General features: G+C 42.8%; 1 protein-coding gene across 2 annotated transcripts in view; it reads right to left on the bottom strand.

The window, feature by feature from the left end:
• CCDC50 (coiled-coil domain containing 50) overlaps nt 1–13,418 on the bottom strand; it is a 38,188-nt gene extending 24,770 nt beyond the window's left edge. Inside the window, exon 1 of one of the 2 annotated variants that reach the window (XM_072142586.1) lies at nt 13,154–13,418. In XM_072142586.1, the coding sequence (XP_071998687.1) occupies nt 13,154–13,202 (49 nt within the window). In that variant the 5' untranslated portion in view covers nt 13,203–13,418. The remainder of the gene's footprint in view (nt 1–13,153) is intronic. The other variant, XM_072142587.1, reaches the window with a different exon arrangement.
• Between the last annotated feature and the right edge of the window lie 7,266 nt (nt 13,419–20,684).

Here is a 20,684-nt window from a genome sequence, read left to right as displayed (position 1 = left end):
GGCGTTTTGAACCCTTTTTTGGTTTGTTTTTAAGCAGTCTGTCAAAAAAGCATGCGGTTTTTTGAAAAACACATCTGTTTTTGACCAGTTTTAATTAAGATAATTGGTATAACTTGTCAAAAACGCAGGCGTTTTTAATGGACTGCTTAACCCCTTAACGCTCTGCGCCGTAGCTCTACGGCGCAGAGGTATGGGGAGTGTATGAAGAGGGCTCACAGGCCGAGTACTCTTCATACAGAGGTGGGGGTTGTTGCATATTGCAGCAAACCCCCATCGCTAATAACGGCGATCGGTTGCCATGGTAGCCTCGGGTCTTCGTTTGACCCGAGGCTTAATGGCCTATGCCAGTGGTGGCGAACCTATGGCACGGGTGCCAGAGGCGGCACTCCGAGCTCATTCTGTGGGCACCCGGGCCATCGCCCCAGCACACCAGACAGGACTCAAAGAATTTTCCTGTAGTTCCAAGCAAAGATGATATTTTCAGTGATATTTTAAAGTGACTTACTTGGCTACTTGGGACTGTAGGAAGAGGGAGAATGTGTAGACAGGGCCTAATTATCTCTGAAGGACTTCCTGCAGGCCCCATGATTCTTTGTGTACAGAGGGACACTAGAAAGAAACTACAGTGATGCAAATTTTCCATCCTCCTTTCTACTGTGTTGGTGTCCTCAGGAGGCCAGTAAGATTGAACGTTGTTGAAGAACAGGGAGCAATAAGATACTGCTTTAATTTTGGTTGGCACCTCGCGATAAATGAAGGGGATTTGGGTTTGCAGTTTGGGCACTCGGCCGCTGAAAGGTTCGCCATCACTGGCCTATGCAGATTCGTTACAATGAGCCAGTTGCTGCAAAAATGCCATATATTGCAATACAGAAGTATTGCAGTATATGGTAGGAACGATCTGGCTATCTAGGGTTAATGTACCCTAGATGGTCTAAGATATAGTGAAAAAAAAAGTTTAAAAAATTAAAACAAAATTAATAAAATATTAAAAATTCAAATCACCCCCCTTTCGCTAGAACTGATATAAAACATAATAAACAGTAAAAATCACAGACACATTAGGTATCGCCGCATCCCAAAATGCCCGATCTATCAAAATATAAAAACGGTTCCGGCCGGAGGTGACCTCAGAGACGGGAAATGGCGCCCAAATGTCCGAAATGCGACTTTTACACCTTTTTACATCACATAAAAAAATGGAATAAAAAAAATTATCAAAATGTCGCACAGACCTCAGAATAGTAGCAATGAAAACATTGGCTCATTTTGCAAAAAATGACACCTCACAAAGCTCCATGCGCCAAAGTATTAAAAAGTTATTAGCTTCAGAAGATGGCAATTTCTTTTTTTCTTTTTTGTACACATTCCTTTAATTTTTGAAAATGTATTAAAACACAATAAAACCTGTATAAATGTGGTATCACCGCGATCGCACCGAACCAAAGAATAAAGCCGAGGTGTTATTTGGAACGCACAATCAAAGTCGTAAAAACTGAGCCCACTGAGAACGTGACGCATGTGCGTTTTTTTTCAATTTTTCCACATTTGGAATTACGGGAAAGTAAAATTTGTTGCGCACAAAATAAGCCCTCACACAGGTCTGTACACGTAAAAATGAAAAACTTATGGATTTTTGAAGGTGGAGAGCGAGAGATGAGCGGAAAAAACCCTGCGTCCTTAAGGGGTTAAAAACGGACCAAAAACGGGTTCAAAACGCCATCACCCCAAGTCATTATAGGGCGAGATCACGTAAATGGGAATGCAAAACACCGAGTGCTCTTTACCAATCGCATGCGTTTCAGTTAAAACACATATGCGATTGGGTCAAGCCTCTTCGGCCACGTTCACATGTTGCATTTTCATTGTGTTTTGAATAGGTGATTTGCCGAATTACATTGCGGTTTACGTTATAAAATGCAAGACACCGGGTTCTGGTTACCGATCGCATAGGCGTATATAGAAACAAAAAATGCGATTGAGCCAAAGCCTGCCCCTATACCCTAGAGTTGCATTTGTAAATGCAGGACTAGCCATACTTGTGAATGCACCCTGAGGGTGCATTCACACGTGACGTTTTGATGCGTCAAAGCGCAATGTGTGACTGCACTTTGCTGTCACAGGGTGCGTTCTTGGTGAATTTTTGCATGTTACAATGCATTGTGCTACTCTGGAAACGTTTTTATTCACTGCTTTCAGTGTAAGGGTGATGCTACGCATGGCGTTTTGAAACCGTTTTTGGTCCATTTTTAAGCAGTCCTTTAAAAAAAACGCATGCGTTTTTAAAAAACTTATGCATTTTTTAACGCATCAATTTTTTAACGGACTGCTTAAAAACAGACCAAAAATAGGTTCAAAACGCCATGCGTGGCTTTGCCCTTAGCTGCACCTAAAACCATCTCAAAACTGATAGCTATGCAGCTGTAACTGCAATGTGTGACTGCACCCTAAGGCCGGCGCCACACGTGGCGCTTTTGTCTGCGCTTGCAAACGCAAACAAAGTAGCGCCCACCGGGGCGGGCCTCGGCCTGATCGCATCGGCGTTTCTATGGAAACGCCTGCGATCGGGAACGAGACGCCGGTGTTTCGCGTTAAATTAACGCAAAACACCGGCGGCTCGTTCCAGATCATAGGCGTTTCCATAGAAACGCCGATGCGATCGGGCCGAGGCCCGCCCCGGTGGGCGCGACTTTGTCTGCGTTTGCAAGCGCAGACAAAAGCGCCACGTGTGGCGCCGGCCTAAGGGTGAAGACACACATGGCGTTTTTGGGCCGTTTTTACTAAGTGCGTTTTCAGATCGTTAAAAACGCATGCGTTTTTTGAAAACGCATGCGTTTTTGACCGGTTTTCCGAATTTGCGCAATTAAAAACAGACAAAAACGGATGCTTTTTTAAAAAACGCATGCGCTTTAAAAAAACGGATGCGTTTTTTAACGCATGCGTTTTTTACGATCTGAAAACGCACTTAGTAAAAACGGCCCAAAAAAGGCCCAAAATCGCCATGCGTGTCTTCACCCTTAGGCTGGAGTGTGTGACAAGCACCACTTTGTCTGCGTTTGAAAACGCAAAAAAGTCGCGCCCACTGGGGTGGGCCTCGGCCTGATCGCATCGGCGTTTCTATGGACCGCATTAAATTAACGTAAAACACCGGCGGCTCATACCCGATAGCAGGCGTTTCCATAAAAACACCGATGCGATCGAGACAAAGCGCTGCGTGTGGCACCAGCCTTAGAGTGGCATTTTTGGCCCGTTTGTAAGCAGTCTGTAAAAAAACGCATGCATTTTTGACCAGTTTGAATTAAGATAATTGGTCAAACCTGTCAAAAACGGATGCGTTTTCCAAAAACGCATGCATTTTTTAACAGACTGCTTAAAAACGGGCCAAAAATGCGCTCAAAACGCCAAGTGTGTCACCCACTTACCATTCCACCTGGATTGCGTTTTGATACGCAATACAGACAGAACGTGTGAATGCGGCCTGAAAACAAGTCTGAGCCAGAAGAACACATCTACATCCAAAGCATATCGGCTGTCAGAGAAGTGACTAAAAATGCACCTGCGGTGCAGACAGACGGCTGTGGCCCTATGGAGGCTGTTAGTATGGCTCTGACGAAAGGGTACAGTATAGCAGCTGGTCAGAGATGGGGCTGGGTAGAACATCCCCGCAAATTAAATACTATAGGAATAAGATAGGAGCTCAGAAAATCCCCTTTAAGGTGCCCATTCACTTCACATTAGGCTTAGGCTGACTTATTTGGGGCAGGGGGAAAGAGGATCCGGCTTAATTAATCATATGCCCAATCCTTTGTTTTCCATGGGGCTCAGCCATGTTTAAAGAATGCCAATATTAGGGGATAGTGATTAAATATGCATGGGCACCTAGATAGAGTCAGGTTTAGTCCTGGGTACACATTATGGATGTCACATTGTAATAAATGGGATCTGTAACTTTCTGTATGAGGGAACTTTGCAACATTGTAACTGAAGCAGAACCCATCAGTGTAATATCATATAAAATGTATTGCATATTATACACTGCATTATCATACACACTACATCTCCGCACACTCTTATTTTACCATTCTTGTAGGAATAAATGTGGCTATAATATGACATCTGAGAACAAAAGTATAGGAAACCACCTGAATGTTAACACCACCAATTGTGTCGAGGGCAGTGAAACTGACAGTAACAGTCACTGAATTATACGAGACAGACATGACAACACTTCCTACAATTGTCTAAATTCTAAAAATGTTGTAGCAGCCTTGTCATCTGCAACCAGCGCCAATGTGTTAATCATTAACAATAGGTTTACGTGTGAGTAATGGCCGTGGAATCTCCGAATGCCACATCTGAATAATAGCTGTTGGAGACTTGGCAATGGCAACACATCTCTATTTACAAGAATCTAAAGGACTAGTACACTGCATCAGCAGCAATAACTGAAAAGAAAGGCCCACATTTACTAAGGTCCTTGCGCCAGTTTTCTGTGCAAACTGCTTGCACATGTATTTAAGAAGTGTCCGTGCCACATATGTGTCGCATGTTACCCTTTTGTGTTGCGGCTGCTCTATGCTTCACGCAAGACAATTTCATCACAGAAATGGGTATTCCGGTGCCACATTTATCATATAAAGTCTGACAGAAATGTGTTGCACGCCTTATGTTAAAAGTGCACCAAACAAAGTTGTGAAGAACAGGAGCCAGAAATCCTGTACAGAACGGATGTTCTTTTGGCCACCTGTACAACTGTATGTAGCAGACAACAGATCGTATATGCGTTTCCCGGGAATCAAGAAAAACGGATTCAAACAAGCCAAATGCATGGTAAGAACGGACCATGTGACCGCACTAATAAGAAATGCGGCACAAAGCCACAGTAGTAACCAGCTAACTGTGGAAGGAACAGAGTCCTCGCGCATGCGTGGGACTTGTAGGCAGCCGGCCAATGTCACCGGCTATCTGCGAAGAATGGCGTGGGAATGGCTGAATTAAAAGTGATGGGGGGGGGGGGGGGGTGAATAATTACAGGATGGCGGAGCCATAAAATGCTCAAGTGACGTAATCCTGAGCGCATCAAGGCTAATTAACATATTTTTATAAACATATTTTTCTACTATGGGTGCTGCCACATGTCGAGTTCCTGGACCTTTTTTAAATGGACGTGTTTTAGTATGTTTACCTAGTGTTCGGCTGGTTTTAATCTGTTTCACAGCTACACTTCTAGAAATGAAGACAAACAGGTTGAAAGCAGCCAAACGCATGGTAAACATTCAAAAAAGCATCCGTTTTTGTACAGACTGAAAACATATTGCGTTCTTTGGCCGTTTCAAAGCATATGTTGCAGCACCATTATTCTGGAGAAGTTTAAGAAATGAAAAAAAAAGAGTGGCGGCAACCCCCTAAGGTAATGGGCATTATTATGTGGACAGTCTACCCCCATTAATCTGGTGGTAGATGTCCTTTACTAGGTCCCCCATAAAGGTAATAAAAATAACCCTGGGGGTTAGCCGTAGTAACAGGGAAACAACCTATAATAGGAAAGAGTGCCCTGCAAAGCTGTTCAGAGTTTGAGAAGCCTAGCCAACTCTGCTTATATGAAAGGGAACCAGGAATCATGTGACTCCAATAGAAGCAGTGGTTGGTGCTGGTGGCCCCTCCATTCTTCATCTCTGATTGTGACTTATCAAATGTGAACAAGAGAAGACACTAATAAACCTCTTCCATCCCCTTCCATCTACTACCACAAAACAAAGATTTCAATCCTGACATTGCTGCATGTTTAGTAAACACACAAGTGTAGGCCCCACAAGGAGCTTTTTTTACCTATGACATGAACAGGGGTCTAACAACCTCTTTATAGGCTGATAAAGTGGCTGTCACAGGTTTTTTTAACCACTATGGGCATCACTAAAAAGCCACATATCAATTTCTTCTTTACCAGGATGAGGTGCCCACCATGTGAGGCAGAACAAAGGTAAGGGCAACCTCACCCCACACCTATTAGATATACAGATGGCACATTTACAAAATGTGGGGATAATCTAAACTCATCCTATCGTCAATTGAGTTCTTGGAAATTTCTTACCAAAGAAGCACTCCAGGGCAAAAACATCCCCCACCTGATATTCAGTAATGAACATTTTACTTATTAGACACAATCTTGGTTTTTCTAGATCTTCTTCTCTAGGTTCTAACAATCTCATCATGCCTCAGCATAGCATCACATGGGCGGCTGAGCAGTGTGCACGATCTGCCTGCTAGAGGAGAGTAGTTATTTTTTATATATTCTACTAAATGATATAGTCTGGTAAATGCGATTTCCTACATTATTATTGTGCGAGATGAAGCATAGGTTAAGGAATTTGGAAACAGCCTATACAGGGTGTGCAAGTATCAGCATTAAATTGCACATTAAAGGCGTTTTCTGGTCTTACCTGAAAACCCCTTGGGGGCCAGGATGGGGGAAAAAAAATCCATCCCTCCGATACAGTGCCTCCCTGCAGGAGTGGCCGATCAGATGCCTTAGTGATCACTGGGGCAAGATAGGAGACGTCACTGAACCGCACTGATCTTGCTTTGTTCACCGCAACCAAGAAAAAAAAAAAAAAATATATATATATATATATTAGAGCGCTTCTGAACACTAATCATTTGGATCTGTTTGGACTTAAAATTTTTCTCTACTGCTGCATACAATTTTCCTTTCCAAAGGACATCACCTAAGCTCAAAGTGATCTCCAAAATCTGATGAATATTACCAGTGGAAGTTTTAATCTCTTGGCCATATTACCGACCGAAACTCAGGATCAGTAGAAGATGAGCAATGTATTTACAAGTTCACGTATCTTCATCTGTAGGTTATATCTGGATCTTCACTGGATTTCCAGGACAAAGATCATCAATATGAGGTCAGTGAGGATCTGATGCGTGGATACTGTAGTCCACAGGGCCATAGGTGGTAAGAAGGCTCCAACTCATTCACAAGAAAGAGAGTGATCTATATAACCAGGCCATCGGAGTAATGGACAGTAGGGCAGAGGTGCTGGGCATTGGACCCCTGCCAACCATGGTAGAGGTTTCTGAAAGCCTCAGCAACTCTTCAAGTTAACCAGAGCTGTCCTGCTATTCCTAGCAGCAGCCACTATACAGAGAATGGAGCTTGACTCATTTCTCTTTTATTAAATAAACAATATATTTTATATTTTATTTGGAAACCCCTTCAAAAGGAACCTGCTGCCAGGAATCGGCATATGAAACCACGACTTCATCTGATGATGCAAGGAATTTCCATCTGCCGGCCCAACTTCAAATGCCGGCACAGTAAAAGTTAATAAAAGGCTGATGCTGCAGTCCATCCAGCAGAGCAATACTCCTTGCATCACATTTTGCTATTAAGGGGGTTGGCCACTTATAATTGCCCTGTTAAAGTTTTCTATAAGTCTCTAATAAGGTCAAACACAGTTTCTTGTTCATTACTAAGAGAGGCAGGTCACATGACCCCAAGGCAGCGTCGAGAGTATGTGATACCCTGTGTCCTTCCAGCTTTAGGTTGGTGGAAGGGGCTGTGCAGTCATTACTGTATGTGACCCCCTCTGCGAATACCACTCCTAAATCAGTGGTTGGGGGGGGGGGGGGCAATTCAAAGACTGAAAGGAAAGGATCTCAACCATATACCTGGCAACTCTGCAGAAAAAACATCCTCCTTTCCTCTAGGTCACTGTTCTGTGCCTGGTAACTCTCATGCGTGTGCGGTGCCCAATTTTTTCAGCAATTGTGCAAATGCTGTATATGTACCCCGCTGCATGATGGCATGTCGTGCATATATTCAATAGACTCTCAGGTCTGCGGGAATGTGTGCAGGTTCCAAAGTAACATGGTGAGGGCGCGAGTGAAAGATTTACAAGGATAAGTAGATAAGTCATCTTTAATATACTGTAAATGGATTTTAGATTGCTTTTCAGGATAACCCATCCTATGGATATGAATAAGGAGCCCCCTTTTTTTTTTAGTTTGCATTTTCAGCAGCTTTCTCTTATCAAATATTAGCAATCTCTTAGCTAGTAGCTAAAGACTAGGGGGGGGGGCATTTATTATAGTTTTCTTATGTCTGGTGCTTATTTGTGCCTGTTTATGTGGTTTTTCCACAGCCAAATTAGTCAAAATAGTTTTGTTTGTTTTTTTAAATTTGGTACTAGATTTTCCATCTCTTTTTTTGCGACTTTTGGCAAATGTCGCAGAAATGTCTCAAGCTACTGCAAAATGTCGCAAAGATGTCTCCAGAATGCAAGGGAAGAGAAAATTAGTCAGATGTGAGAAACAAAATTAATCATTCTTTGCACCTACATAAAATGAGGATGCTACAAACAGTCCAGGCTCTATGTCTCGACCTTCCAAGGAAATTCAAATGAGAAATGTTATCATACGAGAGATTCAGCCTGATGGCTCTGCCAAACCTTCCTGAATATGCAGAGTCAAGCATAGAAACATCAGATGCCGGCTGCCAAGTGCCAACTTGTAAAAAATCCTTTAGGAAAGCCAAAAAATGCTTTTAGTAGCCTTTTTAATAATCTTTTACTTACAACCTAAAAATAGCCATAGATGTAATGCATGACATTGTTTGCCATGAAAGACACCAGTAGTGAGTTGGAGTGTTTCTGAGTCTTTTTAATAGATTTTTGCCAAAAATGTGATATTTCCATACGTCAAACATCTGGAAACTAATGACATATCGGGCGCAACACTGAAAAAAAAACTAACATGGCGAACTTTAAAAAATGGCAGCAACAGTCGCCAAAAAGGTGCAAAAAAATAAATAAATGTTCCCCTAACTGCTATCAAGTATCTTATAAACCTAATAAAAAAGCATGCTGGCTTAGAGTAATGCCACACGTGGCGTTTGTGGTCAGTTTTTAAGCATGCGTCCATTTTTTACTGTTTATCAAGCGTTTGGCTGCTTTTAACCTGTTTTACTTAATAGATAAACAGGTTCAAAGCAGCCAAACGGTAAAAAAACTAATGCGTTTTTTAAAATGGACTGAAAACGCATGCTTAAGAACGGACCAAAAACGTGTGGCATCAGCCTTACTCACTCAGCAGCACCACATAGGACATCATACAGAAGTACTGAATAGTACTATAAATGTGCAATATGGACACAATCATAAGAATTGAAGAGAAATCTTATATTTGCAGACATGGAAGACAAACAGTCAATGCAGTCAACGGGGATTTGGCAATGCTTGGTCTCCATTGTGTCTTCGGTAAAGGGCTTCCATTATTTAACTGTTCTGCTCCTGTGATGGAGGAGATGTAAAACCCTGTAAACTTTCCCCTACTAAAGTTCCGATTTTGGCTTGTTTTTTTAGGCTTAGGAGGAAGATGACTGCTGTGAGCTATGCAGACAAACTTGAAGAAGGAAGAGGGGGAGGAGTACACAGAACCCGGCAGCAGAAAACTTTTATAATCTATGGAAAGGTCTCATTCAGTAAAGACACAGGACATGGGGAAGCAGCTGCACACACCGAAATCTACTTGTCCCGCAGATAGAGGAACATCTGTCTTCACACATCATATAAAATGACTGTCTGGAATAACTAGATCTGTAAGATCGTGCACAATGACACACATATATAAATGTGTTATATATTGTAGCCTGATAAGATACACACTACATACATACAGATGGCTTAAAGAGGACCGTCATCACCTTCACCAATCCACCTCCTTGCATCCTCTAATAGACCCTGCTGCACAGATTTCAGCGTTGTTGGACATTTCGCTCTTAATCCCACCATTCCCAAGTCATCTATGTCAATATCTTTGGATCTCTACTGCCAGATGGACGGGGGACTGTCTGAGGCAGCCCAGGACCACCCATATGACAGTAATAGCATACAGGCAGCTCCCGGGTTACATACAAGATAGGGTTCGGTGGTTTGTTCTTAAGTTGAATTTGTATGTAAGTCGAAACTGTATATTTTATAATTGTAGATCCAGACAAAAAATGTTTTGACCCCAGTGACAATTGGAGTTTAAACATTTTTTTGCTGTAATGAATAAATCTTCATTACAGACACCTTACAGCTTGTCATTGCAGCCTGAGACTAAAGTAAATCATTCAGAAATCTTCACCAGTGGTCAGAGTGGTCTGTCTGTAACTATGGGTTGTCTGCAAGTCAGGTGTCCTTAAGTAGGGGACCGCCTGTAATCTTAGTAACCAATATGCTGAATACTCTCCAATGTCAGAGGGGCGGGCCTGTGTTGGAGAGGACAGCTAGGCCCCACCCTTTTGATAAATTTCTGATAATAATGATATTGATCGGTCAGGAACATTGGGGTCAAAAATCAGCGGAGCAGCAGAAAGGTTATCCACGCTGATGCACAGGAGAGTAGCAGCAGTTACTCATAGCCAGCAGGTTCCAGCTGACTAACAAGCACATATGGAGCTGTATGCTACAAGTAGCTTCTTTATCATCATAAGCCTTATTGTAAAAATCAAACATCCGTTTTTCATGGAAAAAGTTTGTGTGCAAGTATCCTTAGGAGACACTGGCAGTAGTGCATTACATTAGAAGGGTTATCCAAGTTATCCTCTATACACAGCTGGAGCCCTCACATCGACCACAAAAACGGGGATTAACCATTCTCACAAATGTGCAGCGACAGGACAAGCAAACGCACTGCCGCCCTATTCAACTGTATGAGAATGACGGAAATAGCAGATCACAGCCCTCAGCTATCTCCCACTGTTAGGGTGATGGCACACGTGGCGTTTTGAATTTGCATTTTTGACAGGTTTGACCAATTATCCTAATTCAAAGTGGTCAAAAACGGATGCGTTTTCAAAAAACGCATGCATTTTTTGATGGACTGCTAAAAAAATGGTTCAAAAACACATCCATCACCCATTTTCAAACGCATCACTACAGCTGAGAAGAGATTTGCCCAAATACAGTGCTGTCAAAATTGTATTGTAAAACGCATGTGTTAACACATGTTAACAACATGTCAATAAAGAAATGCATTAATGCATGCGTTTTGTAAACGCAACGTTGAAAGAAATTTAATTGGGCAAATCTCCTCTTCTCAGTGATTGTGATGCGTTTGAAAACGCATACATTAACGGCTCCTGTGAACACACCCGACGTTCCAGATGCGTTGAAACGCATACGTTACTCTGGAAGCGATTTGCTGCATTGGTTTAAGTGCAATGCAGTGTAAACTTTTTAACATCTGCATACACTTACAGCAATAAAGAAAAACTCATTCAGAGGAGCAAAACACATTGTAACTTTTAAAAATGCATGCGCTCAGACGCACCTGCCCCGACACACACGTTTTGATGCATCTGAAACGCCACGTGTGAAAGCACCCTAAATGAAGCAGCAGGGTGTATGCTCTACCTGCCACTCCACCCATCAAACGCAAATGTTAACAACAATGTAATTTGGCAAATTTCTTCTCCTCAGGTTCTGTATTGCGTTTTAAAACGCAACATATACACAACGTGCATATATGTGTATGACATGAGAGCTTGGGATCCCATTCTCATGATCGGTGGGACCTGTACCAATCAGCTAGTTTTACACAGGATAGGGGATAGCTTAAATATTTGGCACAATCCCTTTAATTGTCATTTATAGCTGGTGACCGGTCCCTATAGCCCAGTGATGGCGAACCTTTTAGAGGCCGAGTGCCCGAACTGCAACCCAAAACCCCCTTATTTATCGCAAGGTGCCAACCAAAAATTAAAGCAGTAACTTATTGCTCCCTGTTCAATAACTTTCAATCATATTGGCCTCCTGAGGACAGCAACACAGTAGAGAGATGGAAAATTTTCATCTTTTTAGCTTCTTTCCAGTTTCCCTCTGTACACAGAGAATCGTGGGGCCAGCAGGAGGTCCTCCAAAAATAATTTGACCCGGTCTAATTCTCCCTCTTCCTACAGTCCCAAGTAGCGAAGTCAGTATGAAAATATGACTGAAAGCAGCACCTTTTAAGTTGCTTGGAACTGCAGGAAGATTCTTTGAGTCCTGTCTAGTGTGCTGGGGCGATGGCCCGGGTGCCCACAAAAAGGGCTCTGAGTGCCGCCTCTGGCACCCGTGGTTAGCCACCACTGCTATAGCCTATGCTATGCTAATTTTAAAAATGCATTTGTTAGCATGCTGATTCATTTCAGTATCTTATTAAACTTCAGTTAACATTACCTGGCTCCCTGCCAGCAGTTTGTGCAGTTTTAAAATTAGCACAGCATAGGCTATTGGAACCTATCACCAGGTAAAATCACAATCCTGACAATCTGGGTGACAGGTTCGCTTTAAGGAATGACAATCTAAAAAATGTAATTTGATGTAAGACAACAGCACCTAAGAGACCCTACTACAAGTCAATATTCGAACCTGTTACCACCACTGACTGCAACTATTCCATTTTTACATTGTGTTCCGATTTATAATACAAACCATACTACAAGAGTGAAGTGAGCTTTACAGCGGCAGAGTACACACGTACAGATGAATGTCCAGCTGTTATTGGAGAGCCTCCCACACTCCAAAACATACTGTTAGGTGGATTAGATTGGGAGCCCCATGGGGACAGGGACTGATTTGCCATGCTTTGTGCAGCACTGCGTAATCTGTAAGCGCTATATAAATAAAGGAATTATTATTATTATGGGAGATGTATTATACACTCTTCTCTACACCTAAGGTCTACAGGGGTCAAGCCTATGGACAGGCTGGGAGTTGTAGTTTCACAGTAACTATAGAGCCACAGGTAAGAGACCACTGCTAGGTGCTATGCAGTCATATGGTACTTCATACTGATATAGAGCATATAATCAGGGACAAAACATGACAGCACCCTAGAGTCACAGCGTTCATGACTACTAGAGGAGGTGAGATTTATAATCGTTTTATATGATTTTACTCCTCTGTATATCTGGGAGTATATCAGCCACATATAGAGGGGCGATGTATGCAGTGCAGGCTCCATGATCCACTCCATGGTGTAAAGTTGTGTTACTTGCACCCAGTGGTAGCAGCTGCACCTGTGTGCACCATATAACAGCACCCACATGTCATGTATGGTGATCGCGCCCAGGGCCGGCCCCTGACAGGGTGACAGTGAGTGCACCCGATGCATTTACCTTCCTTGACTCCCGGCAGCTTGGACTTGTCGATAGTGACTTCAGTCATGTCTGCTGTCACCGCTCCTGAGGCCGCAGGCTGAGCTGGACATCGGCCGGGGAGCTGTCATCGGCTGCGGGATCCCTGAGACTGATCAGATCGCACGATGAGCGAGATCCAATGTAATCAGGAAAGCCTTACTAGCATTGTATGGTGGGAGAGAGAGGACAAAATACAAGCAGGGCCGGGCTACTCAAACAATCGCATGACATCATGTAGCCAGGCAGCAGGAGGTGTAACTCCTCCACTGCTGGATCCACAGTGTCAGGAATTGTCTGAGCTATTTCCTGTATATAGCAATTCCTACAACTTCTCTTCAGTCTGTGTATCATGTATGAGAATTACAGAGATACATACACATCCTGCTTGATATTGGATCATTTTAACTACATAAAAACCCACTTTTCTACTTTTCTGCCCTGATAAGCAGCAGAAAGGTGACTCTTTTAGTACCTTATATCAGGAAAAGCCAGGGTTGTGATTTCTGTGAACTCCATTACATAATAAAGCACATGAAGATGTTTTTTTGCTGTCATATTCTCTTTGTAGTCTCCTGGTAAAGTTAGAAAGAAGTCATATAGATAACATGCGATGTAGCTCAGTGCTATAAGGTTTCTTCAGCTTCTAAGGAACAGACAAGTCACCAAATAAGATTACATATCACATTTTTAGAACTCTCAGGGCGCGTTCACACGTTCCGCTATCGTCGTGTTCATAACGCGACGCTAGCGCACAGTGGGCGGAGCTCGGGCCGATCGCATATGCGTTTCCCGGGAAACGCATGCGTTTAATCACACGATCGCATGCGTTTCTCTGGAAACGCATATGTGATCGCCCCAAACTCCGCCCCCTGTGCGCTAGCGTCGCGTTATGAACGCGACGATAGCGGAACGTGTGAACGCGCCCTCAGGCTGGTGACACATGTTGCGTTTTTGTTGGAATTTCAGGGCGTGTTCACACGTTGCGTTTTGACCTGCGTTTTCATTGCGTTTGAAACGCATATACAACAGCTGAGGAGGAGTGATTTGCCTAATTACATCACTGATAACATTTTCATTTACGTTTTGTTAACGCATGCGTTAACATTGCGTTTACAAACGTAAACGGTAATGTAATTAGGCAAATCACCTCTCATCAGCTGTTGTATATGCGTTTCAAACGCAATGAAAACACGACCAAAACGCAACTTGTGAACGCGCTCAAACACGCTGAAAAATCAAGGTTTTTTTTATGCATGCGCTTTTCGAATGTTTGCTGGCGTTTACGTTTTTAAAAACACAATGTTGGATGTGTGTTAAAACGCAAAGTTAAGACACTTTAGCAAAAGTCCCATTTAAAAAGCCAAGATACAAAACGGATGCATTTTCAAGGAATCCTAAACACAATGAAAAAGTGTAACAAACACAGTGGGGCAGATTTACTTACCCGGCCCATTCGCTAAACAAGGGGCGCGTTCTCTGCTCTGGATTCGGGTCCGGCCGGGATTTATGAAGGTAGTTCCTCCGCCGTCCACCAGGTGGCGCTGCTGCGCTGAAAATCATCTCAATGCGCCGGAATGCACCCAGCTGGGCCAGGTGAAGGTAAGCGCTTCCCAAGCTACACTTTTTCGGTTTTTAAATGCGGCGGTTTTTCCGAATACGTCGGGTTTCGTTCGGCCACGTCCCCCGATTTCCGTCGCGCGCATGCCGGCGCCGATGCGCCACAATCCGATCGCGTGCGCCACAATCCCGGGGCAATTCAGGTACAATCGGCGCAAATCGGAAATATTCGGGTAACACGTCGGGAAAACGCGAATCGGGCCCTTAGTAAATTACCCCCAGTGTTTTGAAAAGATAGGCAGCCATTTATTAACCCCTACCCCTTTTGGCCTTTAGCAAGCGGCAAATTCTAAAAGCCATAGTAGGGCTCACAATCTAATCAACCTACCAGTATGTTTTGGAGTGTGGGAGGACAGCTGAGAAAACCCTCACAAACACGGAGAGAACATACAAACTCTTCACAGATGTTGAACCTGGGACTTGAACCAGCATTATATGCAGGGGACACATTGGGGCAGATTTATCAAGGTGTCTAAAAGTCAGAATATTCTAATTTGCCCCTGGCAACCAATTACAGCCCATCTTTCATTTTAACTGAGCTCATGAATATTTTAAAATATGATTGCCATGGTTGCCATGAATTTATTCAGGTATATATTTACATGTGCAGTATTTTCACTTGAGGGACATATTTTTCTATTTGCGCTATATTTGCACTGGTAGATGATCCTATAGCAGTTATGATTTTTAATAAGGGGGGGGGAGAGCATATAGTTTGTCCCCTGAGGACACATTCACACATGGCACTAGCGTTGCGTTTACAATTGCTAGAAGGTGCAATACCTTGACAGTATACAGCAAATGGGCAGTATATTAAGTCCTGTGGCAGGACCTACTATAGGGTTAACTATGACAGGCCTGGGGGAAGTTCTGTAACACGTTTTAGATCTTAAAGATGCACATGCAGTTTATTTCTTTGTGGTTGGTGGCTCTGGGCAGAATTGCGCCCCCTAATTTTGGAGGCAGGGTAGATACCGATATCTTTTTTTTTTTATCTAGCTCTCGCTGTACATCCTAAAGGGGTTTTGACACATTTGGCCCTATCCTCATTTCCTATCCACAGGGTAAGAATTCAGAGTGTGGGTGGGCAGTAGCTAAGCTGACACTTCATGATTCCTCTGTGCTAGGAGATGCTGTATGATGACAATGTGCTTAGATTATGAGGGTACAGGTTTCAGCTTTTATTTAGCTTCTGATCATTCTACTAATATCTGACATAGAGAAAAAGAGATGAGACAGATCAATGTAATGAGATGGATATAAAACACAGCAACACACTCATCTTTGCTGCCTCACCTAATCAATAAGACACAACATCAGCACTGCTATGCTTCTCCCTCCCCTTGGATACAGAGCATATCATGTTTGTAAAGTTTCTGATATCTCTTCTCCGCGCTGCTGAGAACAGTGTAGAAGCACCTTGATGAATCAGGAAGTGCATGTGATTTTAGTGCTGTCTCCCTCCTACCCCTCCCCCTTCTCCTGCTAGTCAGAAGATTTACGGACGGATCCAGGACTGATAGCGACATGTTGGAATTTTATCTGTGAAATGCTGTATTTGTGTGAATAACATTGAATTAGAGAATGTGTTGTTTTTTTATCCTGAGTATACTTAAGAATCGGGTATTTGTGAGAATACCCTGTAAGTGCCTCACAAATGTTATGTAGTCACCACTTTTGCCCCTTTTCTGAAGCCATCTACTTATAATACCCCCTTTTCTGTTGACCCCTCACATAGAATGTAAGATTTTATTTTGGTCTCCCTCTTATAGTTCCCCCTTTAAATTATCCCCCTTACACCATTTACAATTCCTTCTCTTTTTACATACCCCTCACATTGTAGCACCCCTATTTTCTATTGCTGTATAATTAAAACTGCTGAATTAGGATCTTAGAATTTTACATAATGTAATTTTAATTTCATATGGTATTGTGTATGGGTGTGGTTTGTGTACCAGTCTTTAGTTTACGGGCCAGTTTGTGGTTTTTAGTTCGACTTTGTGCCTGGTTTTCTTTACTTAAAATACTGATCATCAGAACAGCATAAGATATCTGCTAAGATTGCTATTGACACTGCTGATTGTAGTAAGCAAATTTGTTTTCTTCCTTTTTTAAAGTAACTATCACATATTCAGTGGCGTAACTTGGCGAGACAGGGCCCCTTAGCAGGCTACTATGTGGGGCCCCCCTTTCCACTTAAAAAATATACATATTAGTATACTCACACATGCAAGTTACAAACACATATAAATACACTCACATACACACACATACAGTGCCATATGCAACATACTCCCATACAGTGTATACAGACACCATATATACATCACAGATAATGCATATATACATCACAGTATATGTTATATACATATTATACTGGATATGTGCAGTGCAATATAGATAATGGAGTATATCCTCCATTCTTTATTGTGTCAGGTCGGATGACAGGGCCCCCTGACACTGTGGGCCCCATAGCGGCTGCTAAGGCTGTTACTGCTGTAGTTACGCCCCTGCACATATTATTCAGGAGTATTAGTTTTTACTAAAGAGACACAGCTGGTGTATGGACACTTAGAGATGATCATGAAATTTTTTTTACCTGCGGAGAGTCAATTTGCATACTTTTTCCCATGAATCATTGTATTTTAGTAGGTTTCTTTAACCGGTTCGCGACCGCCCGCCGTGTATTCACGGCGGCGGTCGCGTCGCGCTGCATGGAGAGGGCTCACGGGCTGAGCCCTCTCCATAGCCGGTAAGTCTTTGCTGCATATTGCAGCAAAGGCTTACCGGTAACATCCGCGATCGGTGCTAGCACCGATCGCGGGTGTTTTTACAGCGTGGGCTGCCGGCAAAGCTGCCGGCAGCCTCAAACAGATAGCGGCGCATGGGCGCCGCCATCTTACCTGGGATCGCCGCTCCCCGTGACGTCATCGGGGGGCGGCGATCCGTCTCCATGGTAGCCTCGGGTCTTCCGAAGACCCGAGGCTATTTCGTTTTAACCCCTTCATTACAATGTGCTGATAGCACATTGTAATGAATGAGGAAGAAAATCCCCATATACTGCCATACTGTAGTATGGCAGTATATGATAGGATCGATCTGACAACCTAGGGTTAAAGTACCCTAGGGAGTCTGAAAAATAGTATAAATAAAAATAAAAAAAAGTTTAAAAAAAAAAAATTATAATAAAAAAACCTAAAATTTCAAATCACCCCCCTTTCCCTAGAACTGACATAAATATAAATAAACAGTAAAAATCATAAACACATCAGGTATCGACGCGTCCGAAAATGCCCGATCTATCAAAATATGATAACGGTTTTTCAATGCGTTTAACCCCGTAACGGAAAATAGCGCCCAAAGTCGAAAATGGCACTTTTTTGCCATTTTGAAAAATCTAAAAAAATCTATAAAAAGTGATTAAAAGGTCGTACAGTCCTAAAAATGATATCACTGAAAATATTATCAAATTTCGCAAAAAATGACACCATGCACAGCTCCGTACACCAAAGTATAAAAAAGTTATTAGCGCCAGAAGTTGGCAAAATCAAAAAAAATTTTTTTGGACAGGAGGTTTTAATTTTTGTAAATGTATGAAAACATTATAAAACCTATACAAATTTGGTATCCCCTTAATCGTACCGACCCAAAGAATAAAGTAGACCTGTCATTTGGGGCGCTCAATGAAAGACGTAATATCCAAGCCCACAAGAAAATGGCGCAAATGCGTTTTTTCACCATTTTCATTGCATTTGGAATTTTTTTCCCGCTTCCGAGTACATGGCATGAAATATTTAATACCATCATTATGAAGTGCAATTTGTTACGCAGAAAACAAGCCGTCACACAGCTCTTTACGTGTAAAAATAAAAAAGTTATAGATTTTTGAAGGTGGGGAGTGAAAAATGGACATGAAAAAACAGGAAAGGGCCTGGTCCTTAACCGGTTAATTAGAACCAATAAACATCCCCATTACCCCATGGTGTGTTTAAGGAACCGCATTCAGCCCTGCAATATACAACAATCCGGAACAGTTGTCTACAGATGTGCATAATTAGGATAATATAGATGTCACATTATCCTATTTTACTTGAGAAAATCTTGAGACTTCCCCTATTTGTTGACATAAAAAACATACCTTATAAAATTACTTTCCTTAATAGCTATGATAGCTATGTGTTACAAATAGCGATATATATCTCCCTTCTTTCAATAATATATATATACACTCACCGGCCACTCCTGTCCAACTGCTTGTTAACACTTAATTTCTAATCAGCCAATCACATGGCGGCAACTCAGTGCATTTAGGCATGTAGACATGGTCAAGACAATCTCCTGCAGTTCAAACCGAGCATCAGTATGGGGAAGAAAGGTGATTTGAGTGCCTTTGAACGTGGCATGGTTGTTGGTGCCAGAAGGGCTGCTCTGAGTATTTCAGAAACTGCTGATCTACTGGGATTTTAACGCACAACCATCTCTAGGGTTTACAGAGAATGGTCTGAAAAAGAAAAAACATCCAGTGAGCGGCAGTTCTGTGGGCGGAAATGCCTTGTTGATGCCAGAGGTCAGAGGAGAATGGTTTGAGCTGATAGAAAGGCAACAGTGACTCAAATCGCCACCCGTTACAAACAAGGTAGGCAGAAGAGCATCTCTGAATGCACAGTACGTCGATCTTTGAGGCAGATGGGCTACAGCAGCAGAAGACCACACCGGGTGCCACTCCTTTCAGCTAAGAACAGGAAACTGAGGCTACAATTTGCACAAGCTCATCGAAATTGGACAGTAGAAGATTGGAAAAATGTTGCCTGACCTGATGAGTCTCGATTTCTGCTGCGACATTCGGATGGTAGGGTCAGAATTGGCGTCAACAACATGAAAGCATGGATCCATCCTGCCTTGTATCAACGGTTCAGGCTGGTGGTGGTGGTGTCATGGTGTGGGGAATATTTTCTTGGCACTCTTTGGGCCCCTTGCTATCAATTGAGCATCATTGCAACGCCACAGCCTACCTGAGTATTGTTGCTGACCATGTCCATCCCTTTATGACCACAATGTACCCAACATCTGATAGCTACTTTCAGCAGGATAATGCGCCATGTCATAAAGCTGGAATCATCTCAGACTGGTTTCTTGAACATGACAATGAGTTCACTGTACTCAAATGGCCTCCACAGTCACCAGATCTCAATCCAATAGAGCATCTTTGGGATGTGGTGGAACGGGAGATTCGCATCATGGATGTGCAGCCGACAAATCTACGGCAACTGTGTGATGCCATCATGTCAATATGGACCAAAATCTCTGAGGAATGCTTCCAGCACCTTGTTGAATCTATGCCACGAAGAATTGATGCAAGTTCTGTGGGCGGAAATGCCTTGTTGATGCCAGAGGTCAGAGGAGAATGGGCAGACTGGTTCGAGCTGATAGAAAGGCAACAGTGACTCAAATCGCCACCCATAACAACCAAGGTAGGCAGAAGAGCATCTCTGAATGCACAGTACGTCGATCTTTGAGGCAGATGGGCTACAGCAGCAGAAGACCACACCGGGTGCCACTCTTTTCAGCTAAGAACAGGAAACTGAGGCTACAATTTGCACAAGCTCATCGAAATTGGACAGTAGAAGATTGGAAAAACATTGCCTGGTCTGATGAGTCTCGATTTCTGCTGCGACATTCGGATGGTAGGGTCAGAATTTGGCGTCAACAACATGAAAGCATGGATCCATCCTGCCTGGTATCAACGGTTCAGGCTGGTGGTGGTGGTGTCATGGTCTGGGGAATATTTTCTTGGCACTCTTTTGGCCCTTTCAGCAGGATAATGCGCCATGTCATAAAGCTGGAATCATCTCAGACTGGTTTCTTGAACATGACAATGAGTTCACTGTACTGA

The sequence above is a fragment of the Engystomops pustulosus genome, chromosome 3, assembly GCF_040894005.1.
Source record: "Engystomops pustulosus chromosome 3, aEngPut4.maternal, whole genome shotgun sequence".
In the NCBI taxonomy this organism is placed as follows: domain Eukaryota; kingdom Metazoa; phylum Chordata; class Amphibia; order Anura; family Leptodactylidae; genus Engystomops; species Engystomops pustulosus.
Note: the sequence above shows the minus strand (reverse complement) of the source record. Positions and strands in the feature narration are given on the sequence as shown.